This window comes from Esox lucius, chromosome 2 (assembly GCF_011004845.1).
Source record: "Esox lucius isolate fEsoLuc1 chromosome 2, fEsoLuc1.pri, whole genome shotgun sequence".
Taxonomy (NCBI): domain Eukaryota; kingdom Metazoa; phylum Chordata; class Actinopteri; order Esociformes; family Esocidae; genus Esox; species Esox lucius.
In genome coordinates, this window is record NC_047570.1 from 269293 (window position 1) to 292636 (window position 23344).

Below are 23344 nucleotides of genomic sequence, written 5' to 3' on the forward strand. Positions count from 1 at the left end.
GTTACTTATCTTGCAATCTGTCCCTCCATGACGTGGAGTCTATTCTCTAGCTCAGAGGCTAATCTCGGAAGCCCGGACTCTCCATCGTGCCCACCCTGGTTCATCCCGGGACGAGTGATTAGGAGGAAAAAAGAAACTAACATACCCAAATGAAAAAAGGCAAAAAGAAGGCAAAAAGTGCCTAGGGGTGGACGGATTATTCTGTGATGGTACGAGCTCAACTAGTGCGCAAAAGTGAGGCAAACCCCAAAACTAGCATTAGGGCTAACCAAAATACAAGAAATAGCCCTAAAACCACTGATAGGACGGGGGAAGAAGAAACTTTTCTAACTCCATATCTGATAAGCCAGATACTACCTTGATTGGCAACGACATTACCAAGCATATCAGAATGGCAAAGACTGAAAACCTAACCACTCAGAGAGCTAACAGAAATGTTGCCAGTTATTCTCTCTACACATCCAAGCAACATGCAGATTATTATCCACACTTTTGACATTCTACAAAGGAAAACTGATCCTGATTTCTTTTTTTATGCTACTGGAGAAAATAAACATGTTTTCATCTCAGGCCCAATTCTAACCTTGGGGAAAGGAATTCATTCTTTTAGCAAACTCCTTGGGCCAAATTCTACAACAACATTAAAACTGCCACAGCTATGCCTATGATACTCAAATATATATGGCTCTCGAACCATATGACAAGAGCTCAATAGACTTTCTGTGTCACTGTATAGAGCACATCAATACCTGGATGAACCAAAATTGTCTACAATTAAACCAAGATAAATGATTGTATTTGGCAACAAAAATAAAAGAACGAGTATTAGTAAAGAGATGGATTCTCGGGCCCTTAAAACCAGGGATCAAGTGTGTAATCTTGGTGTTCTGATTCTGACTCAGACACATTTAACAGTCATATCAAAGTGGTCACCAAAACAGCATTCTATCATCTAAAAAATATAGCCAGATTTAAAGTCTCAGTGTCCCAAAAAAACCAAGAGAAGCTCATCCAAGCTATTATCTCTAGTAGAGTTGACTCTTAACTGGACTCATGAAAAAGACTGTAAAACAACTGCAGCTCAATGAGAATGCTGCTGCTAGAATGTTAATCAGGACCAAGTGAACAGAGCACATCACTCCGATTTTGAAATCTTTGCATTGGCTTCCAGTCAGTTACAGAATAGATTTTAGTTCATAAATCTCTAAATGGTTTAGGACCTGAATACATTTCTGATATGTTTGAAGAATATAAACCGAGCAGGGCTCTTAGATCCATGAACACAAGTCAGCTAGTAGAGCCCAGAGTCCAAACTAAACATGGAGAAGCTGCATTTAGCAGTTATGCTGTACACAACTGGAATAAACTACCAGAAGATCTTAGACGTGCCCCAAACGTATACATTTTTAAATCCAGGTTAAAAACACTTGACTGAACACTTAAACCTAACCACACTTTATGTTTTTATCAAATGTTTACACTTTGTGTATTCTTATTGTATTTTTTGTTATTATGATGTTTTCATTTGAGTTATTGTACTTTCATATTTTTCTTTTTAAAGCACATTGATTTGCTTCGATGTATGAATTGTGCTATATAAATAAACTAACTTGCTTGCTTGCAAAAAGGGAAAACAAACAAAACGGACGATAGCAATTCAATAGTCTGTCTTTTTTGTGTTCTTTAAGGTTTGAACAAGCGCGCCAACACGGTAACGACAGACAAATAATAATCTGCGTAGTGCAGTTGGTGAACAACAGAATATAAACACACAGTGATAGGAAACAGGTGCGTCCTCGGAATGCGCTTCTGCCATCACCCTTGCTGGTGGTTAATACTGGAGAGGAAGGGGAGCCACTGTAACGCTGAGCAGACGTTACAATTGCTAACAAAAATTTGCAGAACTTAAACTGCAATACATGGTCTGACAATCATGGTAAATGCATAGTGTGCTCTGCATGTCAATTAATTTGTGTATTAGTGTTTTTGCGTGCGTGTGTGGGCTTGCTTGCGCGTGCAAGTGATTGGCACAAAATAGATTCCTTGTTTCAAGCTGATTATCGGGGATGGGGGTGAAGTAACTGCACCGAAATGTGAACCTTGATGTGAACTGGTGAAAAGCAATTTACATACTATGCTATATTTAAATGTCATCTGAATCCAATTCATTATTATTTGTTTGTAGCTCCAGACTCCCCTCTGTGCCTGTTTTGAGAGAGGTAAAGGAGAGAGCGAAGAGGCAGAGAGGAAGCAGGGAATAGAAGGAAAGGATAAGTGGGGAGAGGGAGAGATGAGAAGAGTGAGGAGAACAAAGAGGAGAGAAAGGTGGAAAGAGAGAAGAAAGACAGGAGCGGGGATGTGAATAGAGAAAGAAGCAATCATGATCATGGAAGGAGGGCGATGGAGGGCGAACATACGGGAGAAGCCGAGCCACTTCTGTATTCATCAGCAACACTGTGTCGAGTGTGAACACGGTAATTGGTGGGATTGGGGCCCATATTGTCCCACGGTGTGCTGTATGTGTGTTTGTATGTGTTTGGGAGTGGGGGTTGGTACTGAGTGCTTTTTTACAGCACCGTACCACACGTAGACATTCATGGAAATGTGGTGTTTGGACCCTATAAGAAGAATATTTAATGCATCTAAATCAACCACACATAAAACCTGTACAACTGTAATTAGATGTATTGCGTACTGAATTTTGGGCCTGGTTTATAGTTTGATCTTTGTTACATAAGGTGTTTTAGCATACGTTTTGGTAGAATCTGTAGTGGTGTTTATAGGCAGACTAAAACAGCAGAGAAATACGTATGCTCCATTGCTTGATCTGTCTTTAAAGAGCAAACACTTTAAGGTCCCCGATACCTTTTCCTTTAAGCTTTAGTGTCTCTCAAGACCCTCTGAGACAACTGAAAGAGGGAAAGTCTGTCTTTGATGTTTACACCCTAAACTCCCTTAGGCGGGGCAGGGCATGTTAAAAGGGATATATTAAGATAACAGGGATGAAAATGGTAAATAGTAAATGATGATGTTGGTTTGTCTTGGCAGCTGTGAATCTACTGGAGCAGAGAAGAGGCTTCCTTGTATTTTTGTTTTGGGACCTCGGGAGGATGGAGGGAAGCGTTGAAGTGACACATAGCTCAGCGCCATGATTGGCCTCCATTCTCCTCTTCTTTGTATTTGGTTCATCTATGTATTCATCCTATGTTTCCTCTGCACTTATCCTCTGACCCCCTAAGCCACCCATGTCATTTTCTTCTGCTCCTCTTTTCTAGATTGTCTCTTATATGCAGGTCTTCTTTCCCCATCTCTGTTATCTTCCTCCTGATCCCCATCTCTGTGGATACAGTATATGTTGTGCTGTTGTAATGACTCTTTCTTTCCCTTACCGTAATTGTCACTGTGGCCTCGGTTTCTTGAATTGTCTCTGATCTGCACTCTCTCCTTCCTTTTTTCTTTCCTCCCTCCCCTGTTGTCTCACCCCATTGACCTGGTCTCCCCTCTGTTCCTCTTTCCTTTTTCCCCCTCTCTCCCTCCACCGCCCCATCTTTTCTCTGTTCCTTCTCTGACTGTCCTCTCTCGCCTCCCTCTTCTCCTGTGTCCCAGTTTGCCACCATTGAGACCATAGTGACGTCAGTTTCTGATGAGTTCCCCAAGTACCTGAGGAAGCACAAGCCTCTGTTCACTCTCATCTGCTGTGCCTGTTTCTTCTTACTGGGATTCCCTATGGTCACAGAGGTACAGAGCACCAGTCACACATGAAGACTCACACATGACTAAATGTTGGCATAGAAACGCATGCACATACACGCAAGTACAGCGACACAAACACATGCGTGTTTGCCTACGCACCAGCCTTCACGCACTTTATGTATGGCTGGCCAAACAAACATCCACGTACAAGTGCACTCGCGCACACACACACACAAACCACACCCAGCCACCAGGGCAGTCTTGCATAAGGTACTATTGATTTCATTTATTAATATATATATATATGTGAGGAGACAACAGAGGAGCCTGGTACAGAGAGTTTTGTCTTTCTGGCGAGCAAACAGGCTTTTTTTTACCGTTATGTCCTAAATGGCATCCTAATCCTTCCCATAATGTAGAATACAAGCTATAAAGCCTTAGTACAGGTTACTGACACTAGCTGTACCTTACTGGTGTATGTTGTTTATTCCCCTCTTTGTGCGTTTGTGTGAGATATTTGGGTTGTTAACGTTTCATTTGTGGATTGAAGTAAGTAATTAAAGTGAATGCGCTATGTGTGTTTCTGTGTGTGCATTAACAGAATGGGATGTACATGCTGCAGTTGGTGGACACATATGCTGCGTCCTACTCTCTGGTCATCATTGCCATCTTTGAGCTGTTAGGAATCTCCTACTTATATGGTGAGCAGTAGAATGATTAGAACTAAACTACAGTAATTCTATGGTATGGATCTAGGATCAGCTTACCATTCCTTTATCCTAACTGCTGGGCCACCAAAACAGAGCATGTATGTCTGTACTGTTAGTTGCTTTCTACTAATGTTCATATATCACTAGCCTCCCACAGCCGCCTGATCCCGCAAGCGTACATTTAAAGACTGCACGGGCATCAGTCTGGTTTGTGTGTGATTCAAACCGTTTGGGCATGGGGCGTTTCCAATGGGCGTAGAGAAAAGTGAATTTGAATGTGATTGGATCGTCCTCCAACTAATCAAACCTACAACACACATGATATAGTATCATAGTGACAAGTACCATAATCACAACCACAAACAGCACTGTAGATTGAGCAACAGCAATCAAACAAGCAGATCAGTAAGTATAGGTGCCATCTTTGTCACAAACATTTGCACATCAAAGTCAGCGAGTACCAAGAAAATATTAGAAAAAATAAACAGCAAATGAAAAAACTGTTGATGAAAGACTATCAGCATTGTTTATTAATTTGGGTTAGTACTCGTCATCACCTAGACCGGCTCTAAACGTAAGCCTACTCATCATGACCAGACTGATATCCATCCAGCGTTTAAACATAAGCTCACAGGATCAGGACAAGACAAAAAAAGATTGCCAAACTGCTTTCAGATTATTGTTTGGGTGGACAACTGAGGACACAACTTCATTCTCACAGACTTATTAGCTGTTTCTTTGTTTTAAATATTTGTTTCAGTATTTTTTTTGGAACTGGTTCACATTTAGTTTTGTTTAATGCAGAACCAGGTCTGTAATTGGTTATGTACTTCAGGTTAGTTCTGGTTGCATACTTTGTTTTTACAGACGTAATCAGAACCTGAACCAAAGGCACCACCCCTTCTCTGTGACACCAGTGAATTTGTGATTTGTACAAAGCATCGAATGCTGCTTTTCATCTTCAGCATTCCATTGTTTTATGACCTGCCGCAACTTAAGGGTCATACAAATGCACTGTGGAACATTACGTTTTTGTACCGGTTTTATATATATATATATATATCTGTGTGTGCGCGTGTGTGTGTGTGTGTGTGTGTGTGTGTGTGTATATATATATACTGGATATAACATGTTGTACAATATATGTAAAGACTACACCTAATATTGAATGTAAACAGTTGTGCTCAAAAGTTTATATACCCTTGGAGAATTGGTAATATATGTACCATTTGTAACTCATGAAAACACAAGTGAGCATGCAAGAAAACATGAGTGAGCAGGCAAAACATATTTATTTCTTATGTGATTCACATTCAACTGTAGGTCATAACAGAATGGCACAATCATAAAACAAAACATGGCAACAAAATGAACTGACCCTGTTCAAAAGTCTGCATACCCTTAGTTCTTAATACTGTGTATTGCCTCCTTTAGCATCAATGACAGCATGCAGTCTTTTGTAATAGTTGTCTATAAGGCCCCGAATTCTTGGAGACTGAGGTTATATCTGGATTTTGTATTTTTCTTTGTATCCCAAACAATTGTTCTGGCAGTTTTGACGGAAGTCTCTCTTGGTCTACATGACCTTGGCTTGGTATCAAGAGATCCACACATTTTCCACATCTTAATAAGTGATTGAATAGTACTGGCTTGCATTTGCAAGGCTTTGGATATCTTTTTATATCCTTTTCCATCTTTATGAAGTTCCATTACCTTGTTATATAGGTCTTTTGACAGTTTTTTTCAGCACCCCATGGCTCAGTATCTAGCCTGCTCAGTGCATCCACGTGAGAGCTAACAAACTCCTTGACTATTTATACACAATTTAAAAAGCCACAGGTGTGGGAAATTCACCTTTAATTGCCGTTTTCACCTGTGTGTCACCTTGTGTGTCAAGGGTATGTAAACTTTTGATCAGGGAAATTTGGGTGATTTCTGTTATCATTATGATTTAAAAAGTAGCCAAACAACTATGTGATAATAAATGGCTTCACAGGGTCACAATCCTTAAATAAAATATAATTTTTTTGCATGATCAGTCATATTTTCAAAATCAATGCAAAACTTTCACAATTTCTGCAAACTTATGAGCACAACTGTATATTGAATCCAGTTCTACTTAATTGCAGTTAAAATATTCACATGAAAAGGGATATATTATATTATATTTATTTCAAATTGGAATTGATGTGGCATTCTCCCTTCAATTTTGAACTGAGTGCTGTCCAACCCTCAATACTTGCCAATTACTTTGACAACCATCAAGCCACAATGTCCTGGACTCACCCTGCTCGACCCCTTACCCCTCTCTCCCAGGGAATGGATTTGCCTCTGTGAAGCTCTTTTGTCTAAAGCCCTGCTGAATCTGGCTCATTATTTGCATGCATCCCAAATTATACCTTATTCCTGAAGTAGTGCACTACATTTCAGCTGAGCCCAATTTGGATGGGTAACAGGGTTTCATTTTGGATGTAGGTTTAGTGTGTCAGTGTGAATTTACTTCTTTGTACCCCTTGCTTCCAAACCAAGACCAGTCGATCTGATTGACTCAAACTATTGTTCTTCCTCCTCCTCTTGTGTCTCCCCCTACTCCTTCTTTTTCTGTTTTTATTCCCCTGCTGTAGGCCTGCAAAGGTTCTGCGAGGACATTGAAATGATGATTGGCTTCCAACCAAATCGTTTTTGGAGAATCTGCTGGGCCTTTGTTACTCCTACCATACTGACGGTGTGTGTGTGTGTTTGTCCAGTCCATAAATGGGTCTAGGCACACACGCTATCAAGCATGCTTCCTCACAAACACACACACACAGAAACACAGATGTGTGTACACATGAACATGTCCACATACAAAAACGCACACAAATGTTTCCCTTTTCATAGCAGTCTTTTCAAATGTAGGTCCCAACAGCGAGTGTTTACCTAGAAATGGAACAATGAAAATAGTTGCCCTCACTATTCATGGTTATGACACATGGTTGTTTGTGCTATTGGAAATGCACCGTTCCTATAGCCTGCATAATGTTGTTATAACAGTCACATAACATATGCCATGCCATAACAAGGTTAACTTGACCATGTCATGTAAGTGTGGATCTGCTATCTTTTCACAATTTTCTAGTTCTTCAGAAAATTCCCTAGTCACCTAGAGCACCTTATAAGTGCAATTAGGTTTACATTTCTTGTGGACAGAACAACAGGCTTTTCATCTTTTCAGCTCAGGAATTCGGTTTCAAAGCCTTTTAGATAGTGATACAAGATTAAATGGTTAAGTTCTCTAACCTCTAGGGTAGGGGTAATCAAATCTTACTCTACGAGGGCCAAAGCCTGCTGGTTTTCTATTCTATCTCCCCATTAATTGGACCCACCTGGTGTCTTAAATCTGAATAAGTCCCTGACTCAAGGGTTGCAATGAAAAAATGGAGTGGAACTGGTTTTGATGGCCAGATTTGAATAACCCTGCACTAGGGTATCTGATGCCAATATAGTTAAGAATGCCCTAAATAATGATTCAAACTAAGTACAATTAACTTTCTATTGCACGCTATAACCCCAGTTACCTCATGTTATCTTACACAAGTTATGTTTTACTGCACTCAATGGTGTGTTAGTAGCAGTATTAGTTTGCTAGAAAATCCCACGCTGTAACAGCTAAGTACAAGTGACAAAATGACACTCTATCGCTCCATCCTACCACTTTCCCCAGCCTACCAGTCAGCGGTCCCCCCTGTAGAGGGTTACAAATTACCCTGAAATCATCTTGGATGCTGAATGCATGCCTAAAGCTACCTACCTCTTTCTCCCTGTTCTTCCTGCTGCCTTTTGGCTTTCGGCATGTTATCATACCCTCCTAATCCTTCCTTTCTCTATCTCAATGACCTTCCTTCTTTTCTGATCTTCCTCCTCATCCCTTGCTTCCTCAGCCTGACATTTACATGAAACAAGTCATGTGATGGATGATCTACTGTAGATGGACTGACTGAGCTCCTCTGTCCTCTCTCTTCCTCACCCTCCTGCAGGGAATCCTGGGTCTCAGTCTATACCAGTGGAAGGTGATGACGTATGAGGACTACACATACCCCCCCTGGTCCATGGTAATGGGCTGGCTGATGGTGGTGTGTTCAGTCATTTGGATCCCAATCATGTTTGCCATCAAAATGCACTTGGCCCCTGGCAGCATTATGGAGGTGTGTATGGGGAACAATCCCTCACACACTCACGCATGTATGAGCGCATGCTGACACACACACACACCCGCACACATTCATGCACACAGACCTCAGAAACTCACACTCTTAAGGATGTTCCTTAAGGACACGCTGACGTTTCTTAAGGAACCATTGCTTTAATTGGTTGAGGGGTTTTAGGAGAAACACTCAATGGTTCGATGTAGCAATGGGTTTCTGTAGGAACCTAGAGTAGGGGTGTGACTATGGTGTTTTTTGTCTTTTTTGTGCCACCCATTAGAGTCAACTAAATTCCTGTTTATCTGTTCTAATATATTGTCATCACATGTTAAGGTTGAACACTGACAGTTTCGTAGCTTCAAATCTGTAATACTGTAATTAGCCATGATAATATTATGAATATGACATTGTACAATATGAAATGTATAATATTGAAATTAAGATTGTTGTTGAATATCATACATATTCAACAACAATCTTAATTTGCAGTGTACCAGCAAATTACTTGATGAATAGGTCCAGATACCATCAACACAAGATGCGAGCACGAATTATGCACTGCTTAGCTTGGAATACATGTATACCTATTCAATCAAGTCCAGACAATGTTTTATATAATTCAAGATTTTACACAGATTACACTATTACAAAACCAAATTACTAAAGACCTTCTCTGTAAACTTTCCCTAAACTGATTAGCCTCTCAACTGCTTGTGTGGTGGTGGGGAAGGAGGAGGGGTAATACTTTTGCAGGAGAATGTGGGCAAGGGAATTCTCAAGTGTCAGTTTTGATGATATTTCCATCCATATTAAATGAAAATTATTTTTTTTGTGCCAGTTTTTGTTACTTGTCCACCCCATTTGCTGGTAACAACCGTATTTGAACAATTGGCTTTATTTCTCTTATTGGGCAGGTGTGTTTGTTTGCACCATTAGTGCATGCACAAGAGAGCAGTCAATGTTTAGTCTTGATTTTAGGCATTGCACTTGTTTTTGGAGTCGGTTGCTGGTGTCTGACAACACGGAGACCCAAGCAATTGAAGTGCAAGTTAAGCTGGCCGTTATGATAATAAATCAGGATAAATTGATAAGAAATTCTTGTGCATTATTGATCAGAGTCTCTTTGGAACATTAAGAAGAAGTAAGAAAATACTGGTTAGCTCAGCCAAAGACTACTCACCCTAATGAAGGAAAAACAACAAAGAACTTTTCAACAGATCAGGAATTCTTACAAAGTGGTAAGTGTGGATGTGTCAGTCAGTAATGTTTGCAAAAGTATTCAGCAGCCCAACTACAGGGGCTGAGCTGTCGGTTGCAATAACAATAGTTAGCCTCAAAAAGAGGATGGAATGAAACAACTACCAAACAATTTGCAGAGTGCTGGAACAAATTTACAAATAAGACAAATTAATTTACAAATTACAAAGTATTAACATGTACAAGAATGATGGCACAACGAAAGTGTATAGGAAAAAAAGGAACTGGCATACCAATCAGTGAAACTAACTAACTGGTGGCCAAAAATAATTATTGGAAAGTCCTGCCTCCAATCTAATTACCATTATATTATTAAATAAACACAACCCCTCCCACCATAGAATGTCATCTGTTTGAACCTTTACATAGGGCATCCTGGAATACCCTTTTAAAAGCTGTTTACATCTAAGGGTGAGATATGGATGTTTGAATAGGCAATGTTGAACAGTGACATTTATTAAATATTACTAACTTCTGTTGGCTATAGAAAAGCATGATTGTTCCTAACAAAGAAAAATGTACAGTCCAGATTTGTCTTTTTTTACATCAGGAAAAAAAAAATAGCACACTGTTTCTGCATGCATCTGAGAGTTTTGTATGGGACAAAGAAATATACTGTTCTGTTTAAAACAACTGTGAATTTTCTTCCTTTCTCCCATCCGCAGCGCTTGAAGCTGGTGTGCACCCCTCAGCCCGACTGGGGGCCCTTCCTGGAGAAGCACAGAGGGGAGCGCTACCAGAACATGATGGATCCCCATGGATCCAACTCCCTGGGCCTCAAACTGCCCCCCAAAGATTTCCAGCTAGGCACCTACCAGTAGTAACCTCCATTAGCACCACCACCAGCGCAACAGCAGATGTCCTGAAGGAGAGAGAGCGGGAGCACTACCTTCACCTCCATCTCTTCGTTCTCTTTTTCTTCACTTTTACTTTACCTTTCCTGCTTCCTCTTTTCCCCTTCAGTGTAGGTGGGAGAAAAGAAGGCCAACATCTCCTCTGCCTCCTTCCCCCCGTTCTCCCGTCCACCACCCTTTCCTTTTATCCTTTCTTGTAGGTAGGTTCTCAAAATGTGGGAAGTAGGCACTCAAAGATGTGTTCTGCCCTCCACTCCAACATTGCTTTCTCTAGCAGGCACCCATATTACACCCTGCCCTGAGAATGGGCTGTCCTCTTTCTCCTTCTGATGCGCTGCCATTTACTCCACAGCCCTTTCTGAGGGGATCTCTTATTTAAAAAGCAAAATGTGTACTGACACAGTTCTGACTGTGATGGCAATATTCGACTACTCAGTACATTTCCCTGTGAAATGTTTTGTTGTGTTTATATGATAATCTAAAAACAAGTCTGTCACCAACAAAAAGGCATCAAATCCATGAAAACTGACAGAGAGGTCAGGGTCTGATGAAAACCAATGTTTCTCTATGAGACCATGATTTACCGTATAAATTCAATTTCTGTTCAAAATAAAGTAGGCAATAAAAGTGAAATAAACTGCCTACAAATGATGCAGTATGTACAGACGTTATGGTTAATTTCATTGCTGGTATTTGTTCCTGTCAGCTATATAAACACACATAGTAATTGGGCTCCCTTGCTTAATCTGAAATAAATGATGAGTTACGTGCAATTTGTGCCTCCTACCTTTCCAGTAGATAAGGAGATGCCTATAGCTGATTATTTTAACTCTTAACAGTTTAATCTTGTATTATTTTGCTTTGTAGGAGCCTGGGCCTATATTTAGTTGTAACCAAGGGGCAATTTGTGGTGCCCTCACTCTTTCTCTATTTAGAAATCTCTGTAATTCATATTCTTGTTACCACATCCATAGAACTTGTGTAGTCGCTCATCCTTTAGTAGCTTAAGATATGCAAAATGGCCATGTGAAATTGTAGTGATTCTTCTAAGTGTTTAGAACGGTCCGATAGCCTTTACATGCATACAAATGAAACCAACTATTTATTGCTGTAAATATATGTTGTGGTCTTTCATGGCAACTGTAGAACCCCCATTGTCCTCACATCCACAACTTTAGTGGGGTAAAACAATATACAGTATAGCTATATCTGTATATAAGGATATATATATATATATATATATATATATATATATATATATATATATATATATATATATATATATATATATATATATATATATATATATATATATATATAAACATACCACATGTGAGAATGTGTATGTTTTTTTTCTTGCCAGTTGTGTAGCTGTATCTTGTACAGAGTATACACTTTTCAAAAGAGATGTGTGTTGACTTAGTTTGTGCTAGGGTTGTCACATCACCACATTGTTTCTGGTAGAGAAGTGTTTGAGTAGTGTATGTTAGATAGCCTCTTTCTTTCCTAGAACTGAAGCTACTTTTCTCATTGTGTGGTATAGCTCTGCGGACTACATTCATTATCTCCAATATCTCTTTATTCTTTACATGTTGCAATACATTTCAATATGTGGCTGCGTGCTATGTCCAATCAGAAACACTGAATTAAATATGGAATAGGGGTGTCATTTCAGAAGTGTTCTTTGACATTTTTATCCTTCTCTTTGTCTTCATGAAACAGGGTCTCATGTATACTCCATCTGCCTACTATTGTAAATATAGAATTAACAATAACATTTTAGGTGAGAAAGAAATGACAGTAGGCCCTTCACAAACTTTACCTCTTCACAAACTTTACCTTAATACGAAATTGATAAAAAAAAAGAAAAAAGGAGATTTAAGAAGCCTAAATCCTTCATAATGTGCCTCTTCTCCATTAAAATATCATGAGGAATTACAGTTCACTAGAGCATCAAATAATGTATTGGTCAAATAAGCACTGCTCTGACCAATATGTCTCTTTACTCGATGCACTGGAATTAAATAGTTGGCACACAATTTCCAACAATTTGTTACTTTTAACCAGGACACATACCATATGGAAGTTGGAAGCAGTGCACTATACAAACATTGTTGCCATTTGGGTTGCAGGCAGATTGTGCAGGGGTTCATGTAACAGTAACCTAACGCAGTGGAAAAATAAACCCCTAAACAGAGTCTCATGAAACGAGAAGCATCCGGTTGGAAGGCTTTGCCTCGGCACTACTTTCCAGCTGAAACCAAAATGCTTCCTCTGTCCACCACTGAGCGACAGCTCATGACATCCTGCCAGCCTGTATCTAAAGGGCCAGTATGCGATGTAAGTGTCTAAGTATATTGTTGTTCATAGTACACATCTGCTGTCCAGTTACCAACGTAAGTGGGATGCATTCTTTCAAACACAATTAAAAAGAGCAAAGTGTAATTTCCTTTCCATGTAAATAGGCCTTGATTAAAACAACCAGGTTTTGATGGCTTAGAGGTTTTAATGCTGCAGCAATGTGATTGTTGAGTGGGGTGTAGTGTAGTTCTTTGGAGACTGTAGATTTTAAGAATGTGGTATGAAAAATGTGGTATTGAGTGAGACAAGGCAGAGCCCATGCTCTTTTATTACTGTGAAATTAAAAGCAACATGCAAACATGGGCTGCTAATTGTCTACAAAGTAATGGTTCTCTAAAAAGGAGTTCAAGAGTTATACCACCAAAACAAATATTGCCGAAGTATCTTGCCGGTGATAGTCTAAATATTTTGCTTTGTTCTGAAAGTTCTCTCTCTCTGTGTGTGTGTGTGTGTGAGAGAGAGAAAGAGAGAGAGAGCTTGTTTGTCTGCTCATAGATGTACATTTTACTGACTATATACTATCACCTGTCTGCATGGTCATTTTCTAATCACAGTATGAATTTAATAATATAGGTTTATGTCATGCCAGGATGCTTCCTAAGCCTCTCGTCTCCGCTTAGTTATACCGTGGTTGTAAAAAAAAAAAAAGAATATATTTATATATACCAAAATTCTAAACATTTGTTTGACAGTTACTCGCTTGAGAACCAGGATGATTGAAGGAGCAAGTCAGCTTTTTAAATTATTTATGCAGCCAAGTCATCCTTGCTTTTATATGACCGCATGCTCCTGTATACACATGCTCCACATATTTACCAAGGACAGAGGGAGCGATAGAGTCAGAAAGAGAACAATTTTGGGATGTGATGGATAGTCTGTACTTGGCGATTCATGAAACACTTCGTATAAGTGTTAGTTGGAATAACAAAGTGTCCATCTGTTGTGTAGCCAATTTGAGCTTTTTCATTGAGGAAATGGGGCGTACCATTATGTTTTTTGACAGTTTTGATTGATTGAACATGAAACGAAACATTAGAAAGCTAGCATGTGCTGTTTGTGTTCCTGTGCTTTTGTGTCCATGTGTTCTCTCTCCCTCCTTCTTCCTCCTCTCCTCCCTTCACATCCTCATCCCCCTTGCATGTCTTCTTTAGCGTGCTTTATGTTCCTAAAAGGTCATAGTTTACCCTGGTATTATCCTTCACCAAGAATAACAAAAAATAAGAAATGTTCAGTTGCTATACCTGTGGCTCAACTTTGGGCCGTTGGTAACCAAAGAAGGACAAGACATTATTGTAGGGTTCTGATGAAGAAATAATCTAATTATCAAATATTTATAATAATCTAATTATCAAATATATGTATTATATATAATACATTTAAAAAAGATATTTTCATCTAGGAGATCGAGATACTGCCATTCATATCCCATCTAGTAATCCTTGATGTTTGCCAATATGTTACAAAACAATTTCAGGTAACCATTGGCCTTATATGTGTCCTCGAATGTTATAATATTGTATGTAATTAAAATAACCACTCACAAGTACAGTATTGTCTGTCTCATATCGTACTACCAATATATCCCTATGTATGTTGTGTCTTTTTGGCACTTTATTGTGGACCTATGAATGCATAGGTAAAATTTCCAATTACTTGGGTAATGTCATAATTCTGTGTGTTCTACGTGAGGTACTGCTGCCTATGGATATAGATTTGTGCCTCCTACAACCCATTACATCTTTTTTTGGGAAAATAGAGAATAGATATATAATAGAAATATATGTTTTGAATTCTGTGACAAATATAAAAAGAGATATCATATAAATAAAATATGTGAAATGCATTATTTATTTTGAATGTCATCAACCCTTGAGGCCCTACCTCAGATTTTGTATTTATGCATAGAAATGCCATTGGAAAATAATATCTTTGCCAATAATATTATATCGCTATTATAAGATGAAATGTATAACCTAAAAATAAATAAATGTAATTGTTTTGAACTTGAAGGTTTTTCACTTTTTTTTTATTGACCAACATCTAATATTCATCAATTGTGCAAATGTACATGCATGCCAAAACCTGTTTAAAATCCACAGACATGAACAGACCTGAGGTGTACCTATGAATGAAGATAACTATTGAAGCAGCAGGTGTCTGACCAGTAACTGAAAGTTTGCTAGGTTGAGCTGACAAGGTCAATTCCTCCCAATTCGCTGTTAAATATGGCAGATCCCCGGAGAGTGATATATGCAAAACACTTTTTTTGTCAAATTGACACTTAATTCATGATGTACATGTGTGATATAGAACAAATAGAAGAATTCAACTAATTTTTAAACATGTTGATTACAGTAGCTAGCTACCAACATTCACCTGCTATTTGTACTGATGGCCACATGGTGGCACTATAAACACGTACATTTATTTCTCCCCTTCCTTCTCTCCACCTGTCTTCTACATTCACGCTTAAAATGTTACATATTACATTTGTTTTTGGTTGTGTCAAGACCTGGCATGTATATTTAAAAAATAATATTGGTACAGTGCTCTGGGCCGTCAGCTCCTGCACTCATTCTGCTCCACCAGTATTTGAATCTGATCTACTGCCCTTTTGGCAGGGACTCTATCTATCCACCCTGTCTCTGTCAAATAAAGCCTAGAAATGCTGTTATTGGCTTGGGGTTTTGAATTAGGTTTGTATTTAGGTTTATGCTTAGAATCTGGGTTGAGGTTGAGGGGTTAGGGTTAGGTTAAGATTTTGGGGTTTTAGGGTTTATGATTCAATCAAATTTCAATCAATAAAATGTATTTATAAAGCCCTTTTTACAACAGCAAAGTCCAATTCGAATAATTAATACATTTCTCTGGGCTAAATCCAGAGTCTATTTAAATTTAGACTAGGTCAAAAGTATGACCAGATGGACAAGGACAGGGACAGCAACGGGCCCCCCAAACCAGGTACTCCACAGGTGTGGACCAGGACCTCATGTTTAAAACGGGAGGAGACTGGGAAGTCAGAAAGTGCATTCCTCATATCAACAATGATTTATAGTGGATAAGGAGAACTTAGTGGGGAAGAAGAACTGACCCAATCCCCCAGCACAATAGTATAGCAGCATAAGACCTTGAAACTGAGACGGGGGTGTCCGGCGACACTGTGGCCCTGCCCGGGGGAGGCCCCAGACAGGGCCCAACAGGCAGGAAATCAATCCACCCACATTGCCAGGCATCAACCAAAGGGACACCCACCAACCGCAACCACCCTGAATGAGGGTCAAGTATTGCCAGCAGAGTACAGCCCAATTGCACAAGTGCACAACAGAGAGACAACAACAAGCCAGTGACTCTTCCCCGAAAGGCATTGGAGGGAGGGCATCCCAGTGGCGACGAGAGCCCACCTGGCAAGACAGCAAGGGTGGACAGTATCAAGCCTACTGTTCACCTTCACGCCCCCGGGCCAGGCTACACCTAATTATAAACCGTGCTGTAGAGATGAGGTTTTAGTAGACACTTGAAAGTTTGCACTGAGTTTGCATTTCTAACCTTAATTGGCAGATCATTCCACAGTAGTGGAGCTCTATGAGAAAAGGCCCTGCCTCTGGCTGTTTGTTTAGAAATTCTAGGTACAATTAAAAGGCCTGCATCTTGCGATCTAAGGTTACGTGTAGGTATGTATGGCTGGATCATTTCAGCAAGGTAAGTCCATGTACTGATTTATAGGTTAACAGTAAAACCTTAAAATCAGCCCTAACCCTAACAGGCAGCCAGTGTAAGGACCCTAGCACAGGAGTAATGTGTTCAATTTCTTTTGTTCTAGTTAGGATTCTAGCAGCCGTGTGCAGCACTAATTGAAGTGTATTTAATAATTTGTCTGGGTAACCAGAAAGAAGAGCATTGCAGTAATCTAGTCTAGAAGTAACGAAAGCATGGATAAATTTTTCTGCAACAGTTTTTGATAGAACGTTTCTAATTTTTGCAAAGTTTCGAAGATGAAAATAAGCAACTCTTGAGACATAGTTTATATGTTCTTCAAAGGAGAGGTCAGGGTCAAGGGTAACGCCGAGGTTTTTTACAGTTTTTTGGGATACGACCATGCAGCCGTTGAGGTTCACAGTGAGATTTGCTTACAACGCTCTTTGTTTCTTGGGTCGTAAAACGAGCATTTCTGTTTTCCTTGAGTTTAAGAGCAAGAAATTCTCTGTCATCCACTTCCTAATATCTGAAACACATGCTTCCAAAGTAGCTAATTTTGGGGCTTCTCCATGCTTCATTGAAATATATACTCACCTAAAGGATTATTAGGAACACCATACTAATACTGTGTTTGACCCCCTTTTGCCTTCAGAACTGCCTTAATTCTACGTGGCATTGATTCAACAAGGTGCTGAAAGCATTCTTTAGAAATGTTGGCCCATATTGATAGGATAGCATCTTGCAGTTGATGGAGATTTGTGGGATGCACATGCAGGGCACGAAGCTCCCATTCCACCACATCCCAAAGATGCTCTATTGGGTTGAGATCTGTTGACTGTGGGGGCCATTTCAGTACAGTGAACTCATTGTCATGTTCAAGAAACCAATTTGAAATGATTCGAGCTTTGTGACATTGTGCATTATCCTGCTGGAAGTAGCCATCAGAGGATGGGTACATGGTGGTCATAAAGGGATGGACATGGTCAGAAACAATGCTCAGGTAGCCCGTGGCATTTAAACGATGCACAATTGGCACTAAGGGGCCTAAAGTGTGCCAAGAAAACATCCCCCACACCATTAAACCACCACCAGCCTGCACTGTGGTAACAAAGCATGATGTATCCATGTTCTCATTCTGTTTACGCCAAATTCTGACTCTACCATCTGAATTTCTCAACAGAAATCGAGACTCATCAGACCAGGCAACATTCTTCCAGTCTTCAACTGTTCAATTTTGGTGAGCTTGTGCAAATTGTAGCCTCTTTTTCCTGTTTGTAGTGGAGATGAGTGGTACCTGGTGGGGTCTTCTGCTGTTGTAGCCCATCCGCCTCAATGTTGTGCGTGTTGTGGCTTCACAAATGCTTTGCTGCATACCTCGGTTGTAACGAGTGGTTATTTCAGTCAAAGTTGCTATCAGCTTGAATCAGTCGGCCCATTCTCCTCTGACCTCTAGCATCAACAAGTCATTTTCGCCCACAGGACTGCCGCATACTGGATGTTTTTTCACACCATTCTTTGTAATCCCTAGAAATGGTTGTGCGTGAAAATCCCAGTAACTGAGCAGATTGTGAAATACTCAGACCGGCCCGTCTGGCACCAACAACCATGCCACACTCAAAATTGCTTAAATCACCTTTCTTTCCCATTCTGACATTCAGTTTGGAGTTCAGTAGATTGTCTTGACCAGGACCACACCCCTAAATGCATTGAAGCAACTGCCATGTGATTGGTTGATTAGATAATTGCATTAATGAGAAATTGAACAGGTGTTCCTAATAATCCTTTAGGTGAGTGTATAACTGTGTGTCATCAGCATAACAGTGAAAATTTACATTGTGATTTCGGATGACATCGCCCAGAGGGAGCATATATAGTGAGAACAATAATGGGCTTAAAGATGTCTTAAAGTTCTAGAGTGTTTGTTTACATTTTCTAAAACAGTGATTCAAATCCTGGTCCTCGGGACCCAAAGGGGTGCACGTTTTAGTTTTTGCCCTTGCACTCACACACCTGATCCAAATGAAAGACTTGATGATAGGTTGATTACATCAATCAAGTGTGTAAGCGGTAGGGCAACATTTGAAACAGGAGTGCTAGGGCAAAAACTAAAACATGCACCCCTTTGGGTCCCGGGGACCAGGATTGGGAAAAACTGGTGGAAATGAAAATGCAAAGATGGGCTGCTAATTGTCTGGAAAGACATTGTTCTCTAAAAAGGGATGGGGGGGATATACCACAAAAAAACGATATAATAAAAGGTAAAAAACATAGTTTATCTTAGCTCATGAGTTAATGTCTTTAATAATTCATGCTGAATATTAGTGATGGGTAAGGAGCCATTCATTTGGTTCCATCATTTCGTTATTTTTGCGTTAACACCAATTATTGTCTAATAATTTACAAAACGATTAAATAATGACTGCATATCCCCAATTGCAGAACTAATGAATACTGAGGAAAGCAAATGCATTTTTCTGGTAGAATTACATATATCAGGTAAAAAAAAAACAATTGCAACTGATTTAAAAATTAGGTCAGGTATAGAATTTAATCTATTTGAATGTGCATTTCACAATATAACATAATTCTAGCCAACATTTTTGCCTTTACACTCGTCATTTGCACTTTCTTCCATTGTTCTGGGCCACTTTAAAGATACAGCCCTTCAGGATCAATCATTATACCAATGCCAGTGTGTCCCTTTCATCTCTAAACTAATAAATAGAAGTGCAAAGGTTATACTCTGCGGGAGTGAGACACTGATAGCACAGCTGCACCACACTACATACAACACAGATTTGTTGGTACTTGTGCTCTCTGCCTTCAAATAACAGTCCCTTGAGATTCATACTATCTTCACACCAAACCGAGTGGATGGAATGAAACAAGATGTTGGGATATCTAATGTAGAAAGATCTGGACAGTTAAACCATTTAAGGCATTCATTCAAATGTGACATTTGTGTGCATTGTTCTTCTTATACATGTTCATTCCTGTGCCCACAGACTTCTAATTATGAGTTAAGGCATTAGTTTTAGGGGGCTTGTCCAGGCAGATGTTATGTCTGATATTTTGAACCACTTCTGTTTAACATGATGCTTTAAGACCTTTGAGTTGACAAGTTTAGGTGAAGTCATTGTTAGACACCTCTAAGGCTTCTGTTGTGTTATTCAAAGTTAGCAAGGCTTTATGTAAAGCCCATAATGACCATATGTATGTCATCCTGACTTTTCTTGACTGCCGATAAAAAATGCAATGGATCTTGACTGCCTCCTGTCACGAGACTAACCACCATGAAGTATCAGCTTACTTCCCCAATTAAACTGTCCCACTTTAGCCCCACTTTAGCGTAGCCTCTGCACTAATCACTGGTAATGCGTCTGGGTGGCACTCAGTGTTGTACTCTGTCAGGTGCATGATGGGGTTGAGTACCCTGATGCAATGTCTATTGATCACTGAACTGTGGCTTTTGATAGTTCTTCAAATCCTAAATATCTGCTGCTAAATCATTGGTGAGGTACGTTAAACAGTCGGGGTTGGCTGCACAACTGTCAACAACATTGCTGCAAATGGGAGACACTCGGTGCAGTACGGTGTACCTCACACTGACTTCTATACAGGCCATTTATCTCAAGCTCCTGAAAAGCTGGAGGCACGAGGGGAGAGCGCGCATTGAAAAAGTAGCACCGGACACTGGGCTTTTTGATAGACTTTCTGAAGCCGTTCTATGAAGCACAGCGGGAACTTGAGAACACTTAATAGTGTGTGTCTCTACTATGAGAAACTGAAACGCCACTGTCTGCCCAATCCCCTGGACTCCCCTCAGCAAGCCATCGTACGTAAACCGCACGGATACTGGCTCGCGTGTAAAGTGTGATTACAGGACCTCCACAAGATCGCAACATTCCTCTGGCCAAAATGTAACAAGCTGAGAATGTTGTCACACTCAGACAGGAATGCTGTACATGCTCATGCCCGCACTCATCTGCAAGCCATGGTGCACCAGATGTGGAGATTCGAGACCCAGAGCTCTCCGGAGTCGAAGCCAGTCCTCCGGCAAAAAGGGCAAATTTTGCGGAGTAGGAAAATGTAAAGCAAGCTGACGGGGATGATGAGGAGGTCACTTGCTACATTGAAACAGCTGTCATGGAAAATGAAATGGATGTTCTTGGCTGGTGGAAGACCAACAAACAATCCTACCCAAAACTTGCAAAACTAGCAAGATCAGTACTATGCATCCCAGCCAGTAGCAGCAGCAGCAGTGAAAGGGTGTTCAGTGCTGCTGGACGCACCATCAGTGAGTGCAGGACCGCACTGAAGCCATCAGTGGATTCAAAACTTTTTCTCCACAAAAACATGTTGCCTTATCTTGGTGAGTAAAGGTTTTTCGATTTATAACTAAATATTAATTGACTCTTAAATGCATAATGTAGGCTAATGTGGGCATTATTCTTTGTTTAAATTTCAGCTGTTGTTAACCGTCGCGTTGAGGCCGGATTGTGGAGAGAAGTGGCGAAGCAAATCCCGTTGAGACTTTATCTTAATTTCTTTATTAATACCCATTTTAATTAAGAATTTATGTTGATTTCATTTGTTAAGAAAGAATCCTTTTTATAGGCCCATAGGCCTATTTATAGGCTAAGTGAGTAATTAGTGTGATTGCCTAGGCCTATTTAGAGTACTGAGATGTTACAATGTTGAAGCACTTTTTTTATTTCTTTGTTCCAACTTCCAAGTGGCCTACAGCCTACGTTAATCATGAATAAATTATGTTAAAAATGTATAAATGACTCATTCTGTCACAGGTGTGTCGAGGTGCGTGAATAAGGGAACCAAACGCAGGGAGGTAGTTTCACTCTTTCTTTCTTTCTTATGGGACGCGTAACACAAACAAGAGCGCAAACAGCTTCGCAATTACAAACACCAAACATAGAACAATACCACACAAAGACAGCCGGAAACACAGGAACTTATATATGCGATCTAATGAGGGAATGGACACCAGGTGTGTGCAATAACAAGGCCCACCCCAAAAAATTTTTTTAGAAGCGGCATGTGGGACATGCCGAAATTCTAAATAAAGGCACTATTTGCCGTTGTGTCAGAAGTGAGTTTGGCACTGAAATCCTTGGCACACATCTTTATTACCTTCGCTGGCCACAGAAGAATGTGCCTCATCTAAGAGATTTCTACAAGATTGCAGGTAACATGAATTACAGATTACAAAAACGTGTTACATTACAATAGTCACAGGATATACTCAGACTATTTTGTGTTACAGCTTTCCCTAATGTCATTTGTGCGCTGGACTGCACACAGATCCACATTAAACGCCCCTAAGGGGCCCACGAGGGAGATTGTGTCAACAGAAAATCCTTCCACAGTATCAATATTTCATGTAAAAATTTGCCCAAATGTATTCTGTGCATGACATGTATACTGAATAGGAAACATTGCATTGTTTCAGATGATCTGTAATATTTAGACATGCTTTGGTAAAGATGCTGCCTGCATCTTTACCAATGTGGAGGCAAAGTGGCCTGGATCCGTCCATGACTCCCGAGTTTTAAGGTCCAGTACCATTTCCCAGCGACTATCACAAGGTAGGCCACACACATTTCACTGATAAACACAATTGCGTCAAAGGTTTTACTTGTGTAGTTGTAATGATTACATTTTGTATTCTCAGGTGAATTATCTGCCGTTCTGCCGCACGCGTCTTCTCCATTTCTGAATCTGTGATCGATACCGTGGTCTATTTAAGAACGCCGTGGACGTGCACTTATCTCGACTATCTACACCTGGCTTGACATAGCTTCACCTTCTCATTCTGGCTCGGCAAACGTGCAACCGATTAAGCCGCGATGAGCGGATCAAGCTAAGTCAAGCGACGCTTTTTCAGTTATCCTGGATTTCTTCATTCTACTTTTGTGCAACAGGCCCCAGGTGTGGCCACACAGGGAAAATAAATAGGGCCATAGTCAGGACAGGACGGAAGGTGGCACCTCTAGCCACCTCCGATCCTTTTGGTCTCCCCAATTGGAGGCAGGTGTAAAAGGATCGGAGGTGGCTAGAGGTGCCACCTTCCGTCCTGTCCTGACTATGGCCCTAGCCCAGTGCAGAGATGGCTAGGGGCATAGCCAGGACGTGACAGTACCCGCACCCAAAGGCGCGGGGTTGTTCCCGGTCTTGTGGTTGGGAGCACGAGCAGGACGACGACACCCGAACAGGTAGAAGCTCAGCACCCGGAGCCGCTGGTACAGGCCGGGGAGGCGGAGGGTCAGGAGCCGGCGGAGGGCCAGGAGCCGGCGGAGGGCCAGGAGACAGGAGAGCCGGCGGAGGGTCAGGAGCCGGCGGAGGGTCAAGTGCCATGAGAGCCGGCGGAGGGCCAGGAGAGCCGGCGGAGGGTCAGGAGCCGGGAGAGCCGGCGGAGGGTCAGGTGCCGGGAGAGCCGGCGGAGGGTCAGGTGCCGGGAGAGCCGGCGGAGGGTCAGGTGCCGGGAGAGCCGGCGGAGGGTCAGGGCTTACAACACTAGTAATTACAGAAACATGAATACATGGAGAATGAAACCATCAAGGATGTACAGTAC

At 40.7% G+C, this 23344-nt stretch overlaps 1 protein-coding gene across 5 annotated transcripts in view; it reads left to right on the top strand.

The window, feature by feature from the left end:
• Nucleotides 1-11914, top strand: part of slc6a5 (solute carrier family 6 member 5) — an 81144-nt gene extending 69230 nt beyond the window's left edge. For all 5 annotated transcript variants that reach the window (XM_020044324.3, XM_013133123.4, XM_020044325.3 and 2 more), the window contains 5 exons: nucleotides 3607-3738; nucleotides 4295-4394; nucleotides 7028-7128; nucleotides 8420-8587; nucleotides 10510-11914. In XM_020044324.3, coding sequence (XP_019899883.2) covers nucleotides 3607-3738; nucleotides 4295-4394; nucleotides 7028-7128; nucleotides 8420-8587; nucleotides 10510-10665 — 657 coding nt within the window. In that variant the 3' untranslated portion in view covers nucleotides 10666-11914. The remainder of the gene's footprint in view (nucleotides 1-3606; nucleotides 3739-4294; nucleotides 4395-7027; nucleotides 7129-8419; nucleotides 8588-10509) is intronic.
• The last annotated feature ends 11430 nt before the right edge of the window (nucleotides 11915-23344 follow it).